Source organism: Hemitrygon akajei, chromosome 15 (genome assembly GCF_048418815.1).
Source record: "Hemitrygon akajei chromosome 15, sHemAka1.3, whole genome shotgun sequence".
NCBI classification, from domain to species: Eukaryota; Metazoa; Chordata; class Chondrichthyes; order Myliobatiformes; family Dasyatidae; genus Hemitrygon; species Hemitrygon akajei.
This window is the reverse complement of record NC_133138.1, coordinates 5,332,446-5,349,956: the sequence shown is the minus strand read 5'-3', so window position 1 is coordinate 5,349,956 and position 17,511 is coordinate 5,332,446. Positions and strand designations below refer to the sequence as shown.

The 17,511-nt window shown below is 49.4% G+C and overlaps 1 protein-coding gene across 2 annotated transcripts in view; it reads left to right on the top strand.

The window, feature by feature from the left end:
• The window catches only part of LOC140739122 (calcium/calmodulin-dependent protein kinase type II subunit alpha), a 285,295-nt gene that overhangs the window by 176,340 nt on the left and 91,444 nt on the right, over positions 1–17,511 (top strand). For both annotated transcript variants that reach the window (XM_073067093.1, XM_073067092.1), the window contains exons 7-8: positions 11,388–11,490; positions 17,386–17,469. In XM_073067093.1, coding sequence (XP_072923194.1) covers positions 11,388–11,490; positions 17,386–17,469 — 187 coding nt within the window. The remainder of the gene's footprint in view (positions 1–11,387; positions 11,491–17,385; positions 17,470–17,511) is intronic.

Sequence of the window (17,511 nt, the reverse complement as noted above, 5' to 3'; positions counted from 1 at the left end):
CACCCGTCACCCACTGTCACACCCACCCACCCGGTCTCACCCATCACCCACTGTCACACCCACCCACCCGGTCTCGCCCGTCACCGTCCGTCACACCCACCCACCCGGTCTCGCCCGTCACCGTCCGTCACTCCCACCCACCCGGTCTCGCCCGTCACCCGCTGTCACTCCCACCCACCCGGTCTCGCCCGTCACCGTCCGTCACACCCACCCACCCGGTCTCACCCATCACCGTCCGTCACACCCACCCACCCGGTCTCACCCGTCACCCGCTGTCACACCCACCCACCTGGTCTCACCCATCACCGTCCGTCACACCCACCCACCCGGTCTCGCCCGTCACCGTCCATCACACCCACCCACCCACCTGGTCTCACCCGTCACCCACTGTCACACCCACCCACCCGGTCTCACCCGTCACCCACTGTCACACCCACCCACCCGGTCTCACCCGTCACCCACTGTCACACCCACCCACCTGGTCTCACCTGTCACCCACTGTCACACCCACCCACCCGGTCTCACCCGTCACCCACTGTCACACCCACCCACCCGGTCTCACCTGTCACCCACTGTCACACCCACCCACCCGGTCTCACCCATCACCCACTGTCACACCCACCCACCCAGTCTCACCCGTCACCCACTGTCACACCCACCCACCCGGTCTCACCCATCACCCACTGTCACACCCACCCACCCGGTCTCACCCGTCACCCACTGTCACACCCACCCACCCACCCACCCGGTCTCACCCGTCACCCACTGTCACACCCACCCACCCGGTCTCACCCGTCACCGTCCGTCACACCCACCCACCCGGTCTCACCTGTCACCCACTGTCACACCCACCCACCCACCCACCCGGTCTCACCCATCACCGCCCATCACAGCACTCAGGTCATCTTTCTCTCCCCCAGCTTCTTATTCTGGCGTCGCCTGCTTTCCTCTGTAGTCCTGGTGAACGGCCTTGACCTATTTTGCTCTTTTGGCGACATATGGTTCTTTTTGTAAATATTCTCTTTGTAATTTAGAGTAATGTTTTATGTACTGTTGCTACAAAACAAGTTTCGCAATGTTGACGTGATTCCTGAGGTACATGGAGGTGTGGGTTTAGAGGGACATTGACTGAGTTCAGTAAATTGGGTCCAGCATGGAGCTTGGCCTGATGGGCTTTTAACCCTGCTGCGCTCTCCGTGACTCTGTAAGCAGAAAGTCCGAAGGTTTGTAGAGACTGCGTTTCACCCCGAGTGTGGACTCCCACAGTTTAACTGAAGCAGTAATTCAGTGGAAGCCTTCAGACATCAGCCGTACTGCCTTCCTGCGCTCCGGGGAGCTGGTGCCCACTCTTGGCAGCGTGTGCTGTGTGGGAAGAGGTTGGCAGCCACAATGTATTAGCATACTCCCACTCCAAATTCGAGCATCACTGCATGAACATGAATGCAGCCTCCTCAGCCAGGTTCCACTCTTCCATCCATCTCATCGGTCGCGTTGATTACAGCACGCAGGGGACTGCCGGCACATCGAGGGCAATGGATATCGTTTCCCAAAAAACATGGTTGGGATAAGATGTGGGATGATTGAGAACATAGAACACCCTTCGGCCCACAGTGTTGTGTCAACCATTTAATCTGCTCCAAGATCAAACTAACCCTTCCCTCCCACATAGCCCTCCATTTTCCTATCATCCATGTGCCTATCTGAGAGTCTCTTAAGTACCCGGAACGTATCTGCCTCGACCACCACCCCAGGCAGTGATCCATGCCTGACCACTCCACTCTATGTGGGGAAAAACAACTATCGAAACTCACACAGACTGCGACGGGAATGGAACCGGATTGTGGGCACACAGACTGCGACGGGAATGGAACCGGATTGTGGGTACACAGACTGCGACGGGAATGGAACCGGATTGTGGGTACACAGACTCTGACGGGAATGGAACCGGATTGTGGGTACACAGACTGCGACGGGAATGGAACCGGATTGTGGGCACACAGACTGCGACGGGAATGGAACCGGATTGTGGGCACACAGACTGCAACGGGAATGGAACCGGATTGTGGGCACACAGACTGCGACGGGAATGGAACCGGATTGTGGGCACACAGACTGCGACGGGAATGGAACCGGATTGTGGGCACACAGACTGCGACGGGAATGGAACCGGATTGTGGGCACGCAGACTGCGACGGGAATGGAACCGGATTGTGGGCACACAGACTGCAACGGGAATGGAACCGGATTGTGGGCACACAGACTGCAACGGGAATGGAACCGGATTGTGGGTACACAGACTGCGACGGGAATGGAACCGGATTGTGGGTACACAGACTGCAACAGGAATGGAACCGGATTGTGGGCACACAGACTGCAACGGGAATGGAACCGGATTGTGGGCACACAGACTGCAACGGGAATGGAACCGGATTGTGGGTACACAGACTGCGATGGGAATGGAACCGGATTGTGGGTACACAGACTGCGATGGGAATGGAACCGGATTGTGGGCACACAGACTGCAACGGGAATGGAACCGGATTGTGGGCACACAGACTGCGACGGGAATGGAACCGGATTGTGGGCACGCAGACTGCGATGGGAATGGAACCGGATTGTGGGCACACAGACTGCGATGGGAATGGAACCGGATTGTGGGTACACAGACTGCGATTGGAATGGAACTGGATTGTGGGTACACAGACTGCGACGGGAATGGAACCGGATTGTGGGTACACAGACTGCGACGGGAATGGAACCGGATTGTGGGTACACAGACTGCGACGGGAATGGAACCGGATTGTGGGTACAGTAACAACATTGTGCTGATCGTTACACTGCCATGCCATCCCAGTTGGGTTGTAGATGACCTCCAGTCGGTGTTTGGCAGTAGAGGAGGCCGAAGACAGGCGGGTCAGTGTGGGAATGGGGAGGGGAGTTAAATGGGAGTTCAGGATGACCTTCAGTGAAAGAGCAAGGATACTCTGTAAAAGATGCTGTGGTCTCTCCAATGTGAAGGAGGCCGCATCAGGAGCACCAAATGCAGTAGGCAAGGTTGCAATTCTCAAAATACTACAGCACTGAAACACGACCATATCAACCACTTCCACGGCCAGCTCTCACCACCCTATGAGTGAAGATGTTTTCCCTCGGTTTCTCCGTAAACATTTCACCTTTCACCCCTAACCCAGTTCTAGTCTAGTCTCACCCAACTTCAGTGGAAGCCTACTTCCATTTACCCCATCTATACCCTCATAATTTTGTATCCCCTTATTCTCCTACACTCAAGGGAATAAAGTCCTAACCTATTCAACCTTTCCCGTTAATGCAGGTCCTCAAGTCCATGAGACGTAAGAGCAGAATTAGGCCATTTGGCCCATTGTGTCTGTTCCACCATTCCAACGTGGCTGATTTATTTTCTCTCAACCCCAAGTCCTGGCAACATCTTTGTAAATCTTCTCTACATTCTTTGTCTGATTGATATCTTTCCTATAGGTAGGTGACCAAAACTGCACCTGATAATACAGATTAGGCCTCACAACTTCATCATTACACCCCACCTCCTGTACTCAATGCATTGATTTACTTGACGGCATAATTGCCCTCCAGTGTCTGGGCGAGAGGTGGAATCTGGCGGGAATGTGGGAAAATCTGATTGATTGCCTGAGGTGAGGCTTGAACCCACAACCTTGGCATCAAAGATCCTCACCACCCAGGCCATGCTCTTTTCACGCCATGTCATCAGGTAGAAGGTACAGGAGGCTCAGGAATTGTAGCAACAGGCTCAAGGACAGTTGCTACCCCTCAACCATCAAGCTCTTGAACAAAAGGGGATAACTACACTCATTCTGTTTTTGGCGTTCCCACAACCGGTGGTCTCACTTTAAGGATTCTTTATCTTGTTATTTCAAGCTATTTGCTTACATTTGCATTTGCACAGTTTGTTGTTCATTGATCCTGTTTACTGTTACTGTTCTACAGATTTGCTAAGTCTACCTGCAGGGAAAAGAATCTCAGGGTTGTGTGTGGTGACATGTTTGTATTCTGATAACACATTGTACTTTGACTTTGACCTCCCCACCAGAGGGTGGTGAATCTGTGGAATTCACTGCCGCAGCGTCTATGGAGGCCAAGTTACTGGGTATATTTAAAGCGGAGACCAATCAAACGTTACGGGGAGAAGGCAGGAGAATGGGGTTGAGAGGGACAATAAATCAGCCATGATGTAATTGTGGAGCAGAATCAATGGGCCAAATGGCCTCATTCCGCTCCGGTGTCTTAATATATTATGGTCACTTCCTATGGTTAGGAAAGGGCAGAAAAAGTCAGAGCCAAGCCAATCCAGAGTCTAGAAAGATGCAAAGCTGATTTATTAGGATTAGGATTTATTATTTATTAGGATGTTGTTGGGACTCAGCGGACTGAGTTATGGAGAGAGGTTGAACAGGTAGGAGACTGAAGGGTGACCTTATAGGGGTGTACAGAATCATGTGGGGCATAGTTTAAGTGAATTCTTTTTCCCCAGGGTTGGGAATCAAGAACTAGAGGGCACAGGTTTAAGGTGAGGGTAAGAGATTTAATAGGAACCCCTGGTCCAAACCTTTTCTATCCATGGACAGGTACACAGATAGGAAAGGTTAAAAGGCACATCAATTGGTACATGGATAGAAAGGTTTGGACCAGAGGTTCCCAACCTTTTTTATACCATGGACCAGTTCCATTAGCCGATGAGTCCATGGACCCCAAGTTGGGAGAGGGAATGTACGAGAGAGGAGAAAATGTGTGTGAAAGAGTGTGTGGGGGATGGCTGTGTGTATGCAAGGGGAAGAGAGAGAGAGAGAGAGAGGAGGTGGGAGAGGGGAAAGGGGAGTGGGGGAGAGAGAGTTGTGGTTTCTCGTGCCCCACAAATGACCAGGAGACGCAGAAGATTCTTCGAGACGTGTTAAACTTTAATTTGCAAATCAAAGCTGAGACAGTCATTGAGCTAGTCGCTGATTGCCACACCCCCCCCCCCCCCCAATCCTCGGACACAGCAGCTTTTCTGGCAAATCTCCTGGTTTAGTTGCATTAGCATATGCAATCGGTCTACAGTTGCGTTCCTACCCATTGACTTAATCATGTTCTAATCTACATCTCTTAGCTACCTCTCATTAACACACCATTGTCTTCTACATTCTTAAGATTTCATTCTCCTACTAAATTGGGTACATGCATATCAAATAGCAAGTTTCAAAGCTGACTACATAGTTTTGGTTACACAGCAAACAATTTCAACTTTTATACTCCAATATATCCCCCCTTCAGAGGGTCTCACACAGAGAAAAGACTAAGAGTCTGCGCACAAAAGCCCCAGTAAACTCAAGCACTTATTCCCAAATCTCGGGTTAAACTATAATTTTCTGCGCCAAGTATTCTCTCCCTGTTACCCTGGGCCGCTGAGCCAAAAACCTGTCCCTCCGTACCTGAGACAGGGAAAAAGACTCAGAAGCCCTTACAATCTACTCCCACACTGTCGTTTTGCTCTTGTTCATCCTGCAGGTGTTGTAGGCTGTAATGATACATTTTCGGTGTTTCTTTCTCCACTAAGCTTGCTTCAGTAATTGCCACGAGCATCCGAAATTGTTTGGTTGCAGCACGCACTACAAGAGATTTGAGACAAGGAAGAAAACAGCACAGCACAAGCGCACAGCTCAACAATACAATACTGACAGTTATTGCCATTTTAGTCAGCCATGCTCTCCATCCTCCGAGTCTACTTTCTAACCAGTCAAATAACTGATGTCTGAACCCTGCATTCTGTGCGCATACCTCGCACTGTGGCAAGACAAAGTCCACTGAAGCCTGTAAATAAGGTGACCAAAAACCATCCTCCTTTATTTTCTTTATCACTTCCCCCCTTGCACAATGGTCAATCCCATGCGCTTCTGAAATCAGAATCGTCAGTAGAGGGGTGGGCGCTACCAACAAACCGTCTTCCATTCTCCACAAGCCTTCCGGGTTCTGCTTGGCCCCCCTTCGTCTCCACATTGTCTGTTCTGCCAAAGTTGCCTTACCTTGTATTCCAATTAGGTCCTCTACCACAGGTTCTGGAGCTAGGCTTTATCTGCATCCTCTAGTGGTTCTGACCGTAAACCTGCTCTCAATTTGGCAAATGCCATCGTCTGTGCGTACATGTCGTGGAGCTGGGGAGGGATGGGTATCAAGGTGAATCTCTGGAGGAACAAGGCAAATGTTTAATAGATTAATAAGGGCAGTAAGTCAAAGGTCATGGCTTCCTCTGAAGGTCAATGGACGTTAGGAATTCTCACCGGCCCACCAGAGAAAAGCCGCTGAGGATGACAGCCAATTGAAAATAGAAGAGAAACAATCCATGATGTTGTTCTGAGCTAATTAAATTAATGATACCTAATTAAACTAATCCATTCAGTCTGCACATTGCCCACATCCTTCTATTCCACGCAGATTCATGAGCCCATTTGACAGCTTCTTGAAAGCCTCTATTGTATCTACCTCCGGCACCAACCCTGGCAACACGTTCCAGACTCCCACCACTCTGTGTGGAAAAAACTTTCGCCCTCTCACCTCGATAGGTCTTCTTCACCAACCAGACATTACAGCAGAATAGATACGCAGCACACAGAACCATACAGCACAGTACAGGCACTTCGGCCCACAGTGTGTAACCTAGTCTAAACTCTATCTAACCCTTCTCTCCCACATAGCATTTCTTCCAGCCATGCATCAAAAGGTCTCTTAAATCTCCCTAATGTATCTGCCTCTACCGCCAACACTGGCAGTGTGTTCCACACACCCACCACTCTCTAAATATAAATAACTACCTCTGACACCCCCATCACGTTCCAATTATACCCTCTTGTATTAGCCATTTCTACCCTGGGAAAAAGTTTTTGGCTGTCCACTCAATCTAGGACATACCATCTTGTACACCTCTACCAAGTCACCTCTCATCATCCTTCGCTCCAGAGAGAAAAGCCCAAGCTCACTCAACCAATCCTTATTAAACATGCTCTCTAATCCAGGCAGCATCCTGGTGAATCTCCTCTGCACCCTCTCTAATCCAGGCAGCATCCTGGTAAATCTCCTCTGCACCCTCTCTAATCCAGGCAGCATCCTGGTGAATCTCCTCTGCACCCTCTCTAATCCAGGCAGCATCCTGGTAAATCTCCTCTGTACCCTCTCTAATCCAGGCAGCATCCTGGTGAATCTCCTCTGCACCCTCTCTAATCCAGGCAGCATCCTGGTGAATCTCCTCTGCACCCTCTCTAATCCAGGCAGCATCCTGGTCAATCTCCTCTGCACCCTCTCTAATCCAGGCAGCATCCTGGTGAATCTCCTCTGCACCCTCTCTAATCCAGGCAGCATCCTGGTGAATCTCCTCTGCACCCTCTCTAATCCAGGCAGCATCCTGGTAAATCTCTGCACCCTCTCTAATCCAGGCAGCATCCTGGTGAATCTCCTCTGCACTCTCTCTAATCCAGGCAGCATCCTGGTAAATCTCCTCCGCACCCTCTCTAATCCAGGCAGCATCCTGGTGAATCTCCTCTGCACCCTCTCTAATCCAGGCAGCATCCTGGTAAATCTCCTCTGCACCCTCTCTAATCCAGGCAGCATCCTGGTAAATCTCTGCACCCTCTCTAAAGCTTCCACATTCTTTCTATAATGAGGTGTCCAGAACTGAACACAATACTCCAAGTGCGGTCTAACCAGGGTTTTATAGAGCTGCAACGATCAGAGACAGGTCTATGATAGTGCAAAAGGTGGTCCCTAGTGTCACGTTGCTGGGGTAGGATTAGTGTTATGCAAGAAGCTGATGGTTGTGGGAAAGCAGCTGTTCCTGAACTGGTGGTGCCGGATTTCAGATTGAAAGAGTGCAGACAAAATTTACAAGAGTTATAGGGAAAGGTTGAATAGGTTAGGACTTTATTCCCTGGAGCATAAGAGAATGAGGGGAGATTTGATAAGAGGTATACAAAATTATGAGGGGTATCGATAGGGTAAATACAAGAACTCATTTTACACTGAGGTAGAGTGAAACTAGAACTAAAGGTCATAGGTTAAGGGTGAAAGGTGAAATGTTTAAGAGGAACCTGAGGGGGAACTTCTTCACTCGGGGTGGTGAGAGTGTGGAACGAGCTGCCAGTGAAAGTGGCGGATGCAGGTTCAATTTCAACATTTAAGGGAAGTTTGGGCAGGGAGGGAGTGGGGAGCTGTGGTGCGGGTGCAGTTCGATGTGACTAGGCAGATTAACAGTTTGGGAGAGACGAGATGGGCTGAACGGCCTGTTCGGTGACTACTCTGGAACCTGGTGGGGTGGAACTTCTGGCTTCTGTAAGCCCAGCCCAGCAGGAGCTGTGAGAAGGGGGCAGAGCCCAGACTGAGGTCACCCTTGATGATGGATGCTGTCTTGAGGCAGTGTAGATGTTCTCAGTGCTGGGGAGGAAGGTGACCTTGCGTCCTTTCCTGTGGTTTGTGTGAGCTTGCAGATGGCGGCTGGTTTGTTGTTGGGCTAGAAGGAAGTACGGGTGACAAGAATAAAGGTATTTGAACGTCGTTAACTCTGGTTGAACAGGCAGACATGCAAACTGATGCAAAGCAGTGACAGACAAAGGATTAGTCAGACATCGAGTGGCAGCAATGTTAATTGAAATGCAAATAGTGGGCTGAAAGGATGCCTGTCTCTGTTTAACAGAGAATGCAGAACGCAGAATACAGAAAATAAAACCATAAGGCACAGGAGCAGAATTAGGCCATTTGGCTCTACCTTTCCATCACAGCTGATTTATTATCCCTCTCAAACCCATTCTCCTGCCTTCTCCCCATAACCTTTGATGCTTTGTCTAATCATGAACCTATTAACCTCCTCTTTAAATATACCCAATGACTTGGTCTCCATGGTCGTCCACAGCAACGAATTCCACAAATTCACCATCTTCTGACTAAAGAAATTCCTCCTCATTACTGTTATAAAGGGACGTCCTTCTATTCTGAGGCTGTGTCCTCTGGTTCTAGACTCCCCCACTATAGGAAACATCCTCCCCACATCCACTCTATCTGTGTCCTCTGGTCCTAGACTCCCCCACTATAGGAAACATCCTCTCCACATCCACTCTATCTGTGTCCTCTGGTCAAAGACTCCCCACTATAGGAAATACCCTCCCCACATCCACTCTATCTTGCTTTTTAATATTTGACAGGGATCACCGAGCCGAGATCCCTCCTCATTCTTCTATAGGCCGAGTCATCAGAAGCTTCTTATACACTAACCCTTTCATTCCCAGGATTATTCTCGTGAACATCCTTTCTTAGATGAGGGGCCCAAAACTGCTCACGATACTCCAAGTGCAGTCTGACCAATGCTTTATAAAGCCTCAGCATTACATCTTTGCTCTTACATTCTAATCCTCTCAAAATGCTAATGCTGCATTTGCATTCCTTATGCAGCACAGTACAGGCCCTTCAGCCCACAATGTTGTGCTGAATGTTGTACATTAATCGTTTTAGGACGAGATCCTTCATCAGGATTGGAAAGGAAGGTACAGAAGCCAGAAAAGGGTGGGGTGAGGGGAAGGAGGACAAGCTGGGAGGTGATAGGTGAGTCCAGGTGAGGGGGAAGGTGGGTGGGTGGGGAGGGGGATGAAGTGAGACACTGGGAGGTGATAGGTGAGACCAGGTGAGGGGGAAGGTGGGTGGGTGGGGGGAGGGGGATGAAGTGAGACACTGGGAGGTGATAGGTGAGACCAGGTGAGAGGGAAGGTGGGTGGGTGTGGGAGGGAGATGAAGTGAGACACTGGGAGGTGATAGGTGAGACCAGGTGAGGGGGAAGGTGGGTGGGTGGGGAGGGGGATGAAGTGAGACACTGGGAGGTGATAGGTGAGACCAGGTGAGAGGGAAGGTGGGTGGGTGGGGAGGGGGATGAAGTGAGACACTGGGAGGTGATAGGTGAGACCAGGTGAGGGGGAAGGTGGGTGGGGAGGGGAATGAAGTGAGACACTGGGAGGTGATAGGTGAGACCAGGTGAGGGGGAAGGTAGGTGGGTGGGTGAGTGGGGGATGAAGTGAGACACTGGGAGGTGATAGGTGAGACCAGGTGAGGGGGGAGGGGGATGAAGTGAGAAACTGGGAGGTGATAGGTGAGACCAGGTGAGGGGGAAGGTGGGTGGGTGGGGAGGGGGATGGAGTGAGACACTGGGAGGTGATGGGTGAGACCAGGTGAGGGGGAAGGTGGATGAAGTGAGACACTGGGAGGTGATGGGTGAGACCAGGTGAGGGGGAAGGTGGTTGAGTGGGGAGGAGGATGAAGTGAGACACTGGGAGGTGATAGGTGAGACCAGGTGAGGGGGAAGGTGGGTGGGTGGGGAGGAGGATGAAGTGAGACACTGGGAGGTGATAGGTGAGACCAGGTGAGGGGGAAGGTGGGTGGGTGGGGAGAGGGATGAAGTGAGACACTGGGAGGTGATAGGTGAGACCAGGTGAGGGGGAAGGTGGGTGGGGAGGGGGATGAAGTGAGACACTGGGAGGTGATAGGTGAGACCAGGTGAGGGGGAAGGTGGGTGAGTGGGGAGGAGGATGAAGTGAGACACTGGGAGGTGATAGGTGAGACCAGGTGAGGGGGAAGGGGATGAAGTGAGACACTGGGAGGTGATAGGTGAGACCAGGTGAGGGGGAAGGTGGGTGGGTGGGGAGGATGAAGTGAGACACTGGGAGGTGATAGGTGAGACCAGGTGAGGGGGAAGGTGGGTGAGTGGGGGAGGAGGATGAAGTGAGACACTGGGAGGTGATAGGTGAGACCAGGTGAGGGGGAAGGTGGGTGGGTGGGGAGGAGGATGAAGTGAGACACTGGGAGGTGATAGGTGGAAAAGGTAATTTGCTGAAGAGGAAGGAATCTGATGGTGAGGAGAGAGGACGATGGGAGAAAGGGAGGAACCAGAGGGAGGTGGTGGGCATGTGATGAAAAGTGGTGAAAGTGGAGCCAAACTGCGGAATAGGAAAAGAGAGAAAGGGGATGAGGAGGAAGTTTCTGGAAATTGGAGGGACTGATGTTGGTGACATTGGGTTAAGGTCTATGAGGTGTTGCTCCCCCAACTTGAGAGTGGCAAATACGGAGTTTGTGGACTGACACTCCAGAATGTGAAAGGAAAGTAAAATTAAGATGAGTGGCCACTGGAAAGTTATGCCTCTTTTAGCAAAATGCTGAATGTTTATTCCTCTCGGTAGATGCTGCCTGACCTGCTGAGTTCCTGCAGCACTTTGTGTGTGTTGCCCTGGTATATTGGTCTGCCCGCCTCTGGGCAGGAAGGGGAGGTGGGTGGTTTTGCTGAAGCCTCTCTCGTCTGCTCACTGATCTGACGTCTTCCCCTCTGCTTCCAGCCGGAAAACTTGCTGCTGGCATCCAAGAACAAAGGGGCTGCCGTGAAGCTGGCTGACTTTGGCCTTGCCATTGAAGTTGAAGGGGAGCAACAGGCTTGGTTCGGTGAGTTGACAGTATGGTACTGGCCTCAACGTCCTTCCTCCAATGAGGGGACCAGAACTACACGCAGGCTTACCCAGAGTTTTAAAAAGCTGCCACATAACTTCCTGACCTTTCAACTCAATGCCTCGGCTAATAAAAGCAAGTCCTCCATAAGCCTTCTGCATCAACCTGTGTGGCCACTTTCAAGAAGTTATGACTTAGACCCCAAGATCTCTTTGCTCAGAGACACTGTTAACCTATGACCTCTAGCTCTGGTATGCCTCTATATTTATAACATTGGTAATTTTGATATTCATTACATCAGCAATTCCTCATCCTTCAACATACTGGGGCCACTACTGACCACGAATGCAGCCGGACTCTCCACAGAAACAGTCATAGAGTACTACAGTACAGAAAGAGTCCCTTCAGCCCATCTAGTTTGTGCCAAACTGTTATTCTGCCGAGTCTCATCAACCCACACCCAGACCATAACCTTTCGTACTTCTTTCATCCATGTATCTGTCCACACTTCTCTTAAATGTTGAAATTATACCCACAGACCTCTAAACATGGTCTGCAAAATCTCTCCAGGTTAAAATTAAAGATGAAAAGGTTTGCTTTCTTTGTCACACATTCGCTGAAACATGCAGTGAAATGCATCATCTGCATCAAATCAAATCAGTGAGGAATGTGCTGGGGGCAGCCCACAAGTGTTAACATGCTATCCGTGCCAATGCATGCCCACAACTCACTAAACCTAACCCCTACATCTTTGGAATGAAACCCACTTGGCCACCGGGACAATGTACAGACTCATTACAGTCAGCAGCAGCAGTCAAACTTCAACCACTGATCACCGTAAAGCATTGCATTAACCAGTACACTACTGGGCTGCCCCTTACAAAGCAATTCCAGTAAAATTATGTGAGGTGCGCATAGGATAGGTTGGCAATATCCTCTCTCCCCCCCCCCCCCCCCCAGGTCAAAATGGTATCTCCTCATATCAGCCACTTCTGCCCTGGGAAAGGGTCCACCCCACTCTCCAATCTATCTATCTCTTTTATCATCTAATACACCTCTATCAAGTCACCTCTCATCCTCTTTCAGTCTAAAGAGAAATGCCCGAGTCCATTCAACCTATTTTCATAAGAGAGGTCTAGTCTTGGCAGCATCCTGGTAAATCTCCTCTGCACCCTCTCTAATCCAGGCAGCATCCTGGTAAATCTCCTCTGCACCCTCTCTAATCCAGGCAGCATCCTGGTCAATCTCCTCTGCACCCTCTCTAATCCAGGCAGCATCCTGGTCAATCTCCTCTGCACCCTCTCTAATCCAGGCAGCATCCTGGTAAATCTCCTCTGCACCCTCTCTAATCCAGGCAGCATCCTGGTGAATCTCCCCTGCACCCTCTCTAATCCAGGCAGCATCCTGGTGAATCTCCTCTGCACCCTCTCTAATCCAGGCAGCATCCTGGTAAATCTCCTCTGCACCCTCTCTAATCCAGGCAGCATCCTGGTAAATCTCCTCTGCACCCTCTCTAATCCAGGCAGCATCCTGGTAAATCTCCTCTGCACCCTCTCTAATCCAGGCAGCATCCTGGTGAATCTCCTCTGCACCCTCTCTAATCCAGGCAGCATCCTGGTAAATCTCCTCTGCACCCTCTCTAAGCTTCCTCATCCCTCCTATAATGAGGTGACCAAAACTGACCACAATATTACCAGTGTGGTCTAACCAGGGCTGCAAGACAGAGTCCAGAGGAGGTTCACGAGGATGATTCCGGGAACAAAGGGGTTAACATATGAGGAGCGTTTGGCAGCTCTGGGCCTGTATTCACTGGAATTTAGAAGAATGCGGGGGGGATCTGATTGAATTCTACCAAATGTTGAAAGAACTGGATAGGGTGGATGTGGAGAGGATGTTTCCTATGGTGGGGGTATCCAGAACTAGAGGGCACAGCCTCATAATTGAGGGACGACCCTTTCGAATAAAGGTAAGGAGGAATTATTTTAGCCAAGACAGTAGTGAACCTGTGGAATGCTCTGCCACAGACTGTGCTGGAGGCCGAGTCCGTGGGTATATTTAAGGCAGAAGTTGATCGTTTCCTGATCAGTCAGGGCATCAAAGTATATGGCAACAAGGCAGATGTATGGGGATGGTGGGATCTGGGATCAGCCATGATGGAATGGCAGAGCAGACTTGATGAGCTGAATGGCCAAATTCTGCTGCAATGTCTTGAACTCATTCCCCTGACAAATGAAAGCCAACAGACCATACACCTCCTTAACTACCCTGTCAACTTGCACTGAGACTGGTGGGTTCAGATCCTAACACCCCTGTGTCCCTCCATACTGCCAAGATTCCTGGAGTTAATCACTTCAAATCCAACCTTCTGAAGTTAATTACTTCACACTTTTCCAGATTAAAATCCACTGGCCTCTTCCCAGCCGAGTTCTGCATTCTGTTGATATCCCATTGTCACATGAAACAAGTTTGTACACTTTAACCAACCTTCGTGTCATCTACAAACTTACTAACCAGCCTACCACTTCCTCATCCAAGTCATTTATAAAAATCTTACCAACCTGCCTTCATAAACCATAAGACTGTAAAATATAGGAACGGAATTAGGCCATTCAGCCCATCAAGCGTGCTCCACCATTCCATCATGGCTGACTTATTGTCTGTCTCAACCCCATTCTCCTCCCTTTTCCCCATAAACTTTGACACCCTGACTAATCAAGAAATTATCAACCTCCACTTTAAATATACACAATTCACCTGATTGCCATAGCCGTCAGTGGCAATGAATTCCACAGATTCACTACCCTCTGGCTAAAGAAACTCCCCCTCATCTCTGTTCTAAGCGGGTATTCCTCTATTTTGAGGCTGTGTCCTCTGGTCCTGGACTCTCCATGATAGGAAACATCCTCTCCACTTCCACCCTATCTGTGTCCTCTGGTCCTAGACTCCCCCACTATAGGAAACATCCTCTCCACATCCACTCTATCTGTGTCCTCTGGTCCTAGACTCCCCCACTATAGGAAACATCCTCTCCACATCCACTCTATCTGTGTCCTCTGGACCTAGACTCCCCCACTATAGGAAACATCCTCTCCACATCCACTCTATCTGTGTCCTCTGGTCCTAGACTCCCCCACTATAGGAAACATCCTCTCCACATCCACTCTATCAGTGTCCTCTGGTCCTAGACTCTCCATGATAGGAAACATCCTCTCCACATCCACCCTATCTGTGTCCTCTGGTCCTAGACTCTCCATGATAGGAAACATCCTCTCCACATCCACCCTATCTGTGTCCTCTGGTCCTACACTCCCCCACTATAGGAAACATCCTCTCCACATCCACCCTATCTGTGTCCTCTAGTCCTAGACTCCCCCACTATAGGAAACATCCTCTCCACATCCACCCTATCTGTGTCCTCTGGTCCTAGACTCCCCCACTATAGGAAACATCCTCTCCACATCCACCCTATCTGTGTCCTCTGGTCCTAGACTCCCCCACTATAGGAAACATCCTCTCCACATCCACCCTATCTGTGTCCTCTGGTCCTAGACTCCCCCACTATAGGAAACATCCTCTCCACATCTACCCTATCTGTGCCCTCAGGTCCTAGACTCCCCCACTATAGGAAACATCCTCTCCACAGCCACTCTATCCAGGCCTTTCAATATTCAATAAACTTCAGAATCAGGTTCAATATCACCAGCAAATGTCATGAAATTTGTTAACTTTGCGGCAGCAGTACAATGCAATGCATGATAAATATAGAAAAATATTGAATTACAGTAAATATATGTATATTAAAAAGTTAAGTTAAAAAAGCAGAGCAAAAACAAAATATGAAAAAATAGAGGTAGTATTCATGGGTTCAAGGTCCATTTACACATTCACGATGAGATCCCACCTCAATTTTTGCCATTCCAGCAAGTATAGTCCCAGAGCCATCAAACACCCCTGATATGTTAACCTTTTCGTTCCTGGGATCATTCATGTGAAGTGCCTCTGGAGCATCTCCAATGACAGCATATCCTTTCTTAGGTAACAGGCCCAAGCCTGCTCACAGTACTCCAAGTGCAGTCTGACCAATGCCGTAAAAAGCCTTGCTCTTGTACACTAGTCTTGTTGAAACGAATGCTCACATTGCACTTGCTTTCCTTACCTGATAGAGAATAGAGACCAGAAGAGCACAGTACTGGCCCTTTGGCCCACAATGCTGTGCCAATCGTCAACCATTTTGGGCAAGACCCTTCATCAGGACCGGAAAGGAAGGAGGTGATAGTTTGTGGGGTTTCTAGGGTTTAATCCCAGTGAAGACAAAAGCTCCTTTTTGTCTCTGTGATGCTGAAGGAAGCAGATGGATATCGTGAGTGTAATCTATATCATTCACAAATAGAGTTCGCACTGCATTGGGAAACTGTTCACAGCACTGAGTGAACACCATCGCCGGAAGTACTCAGGGTCGATAATGTGGTGTACGTCTGACAGAAAATGCACCATCACTGTTTAAGTAACCATTATCATCTGCTCCCTCACAGCAACAACTTTCATTTATATAGCACCTTTAATATAGCAAAGACTGCCAGGGCATTTAGAGTGATACAGTCACAGAACACTACAGCGCAGGAGGAGAGCCTTTGGCCTGTCTAATCCGTGCCAAGCCTTTAGTTTGCCAATCCCATGGACCTGCTCCCAGACCATAGCCTTCCATCCATGCACCTATCCAAATTTCTCTTAATTGTTGAAATCAAACCCCCAGCCACCACTTTTGCTGGCAGCTCGTTCCACACTCTCACCACCCTCTGAGTGAAGAAAGTCCCCCTAGATATTTCAGCTTTAACCCTTAACCCATAGGGTCTAGTTGCAGTCTCACCCAACCTCGGTGGAAAAATCCTGCCTGCATTTACCCTCTCTATACCCCTCAGAATGTTGTGTACACTGGACGACAGAGACCAGCAAAAGGAGAATGCAGCAGAAGAAGGCGTGTCTTAAAAAGGAGAATCAGGAGCACATTCTGTACCACCAGGCTCAAGGGCAGCTTCTATCCTGGAATTGAATCAGAATTCAAATCAGAATCATAAGTCATGAAATTTGTTGTTTTTCGGCAGCAGTACAATGCAATACATATAAAACTATAAATTACAGTAGGAAATATATATTTAAAATTAAATTAAATAAGTAGCGGAAAAAGAGAGCAAAAGGAAGAAAAAATAGTGAGGTAGTGTTCATGGATTCATTGTCCATTAAGAAATCTGATGATGGAGGGGAATAGACTGTTCCTGTAACATTGCGTGTGGGTCTTCAGGCTCCTGTACCTCCTCGCTGGTGGTAGCAATGAGAAGAGGGCATGTCCTAGGTGATGGGGGTCCTTAATGTTGGATGCCAGCTTTTTTGAGGCATCACCTTTTGAAGGTGTTCTAGTCACTGGGGAGGCCATGGCGGAGTGTCCATTACAGAGTGTCCATTACAGAGTCCATTACGGAGTGTCCATTACAGAGTGTCCATTACAGAGTGTCCATTACAGAGTCCATTACGGAGTGTCCATTACAGAGTGTCCATTACAGAGTGTCCATTACGGAGTGTCCATTACAGAGTCCATTACGGAGTGTCCATTACAGAGTGTCCATTACAGAGTGTCCATTACAGAGTCCATTACGGAGTGTCCATTACAGAGTGTCCATTACGGAGTGTCCATTACAGTGTCCATTACAGAGTGTCCATTACGGAGTGTCCAGTGGCTGTGTTTGCAACTTTCTGCAGCTTCTGACCCTGTGCCGTGGCCCCTTCATTCCAGATGGCGATGCAACCAGTTGGAATGCTTTCCACAGTACCATCGTAAAACTCGTGAACGCTCCTCTGGTACGATTGTAACTCCTCGTGCTTTTGTTCTCTCCCTAGGCTTTGCCGGCACTCCGGGGTATCTCTCTCCTGAGGTCTTGAGGAAGGATCCCTATGCTAAACCTGTGGACCTGTGGGCTTGTGGTAAGCAAATTGGTTCCTCCTGAGGTGATAGTCTTGTGTGGC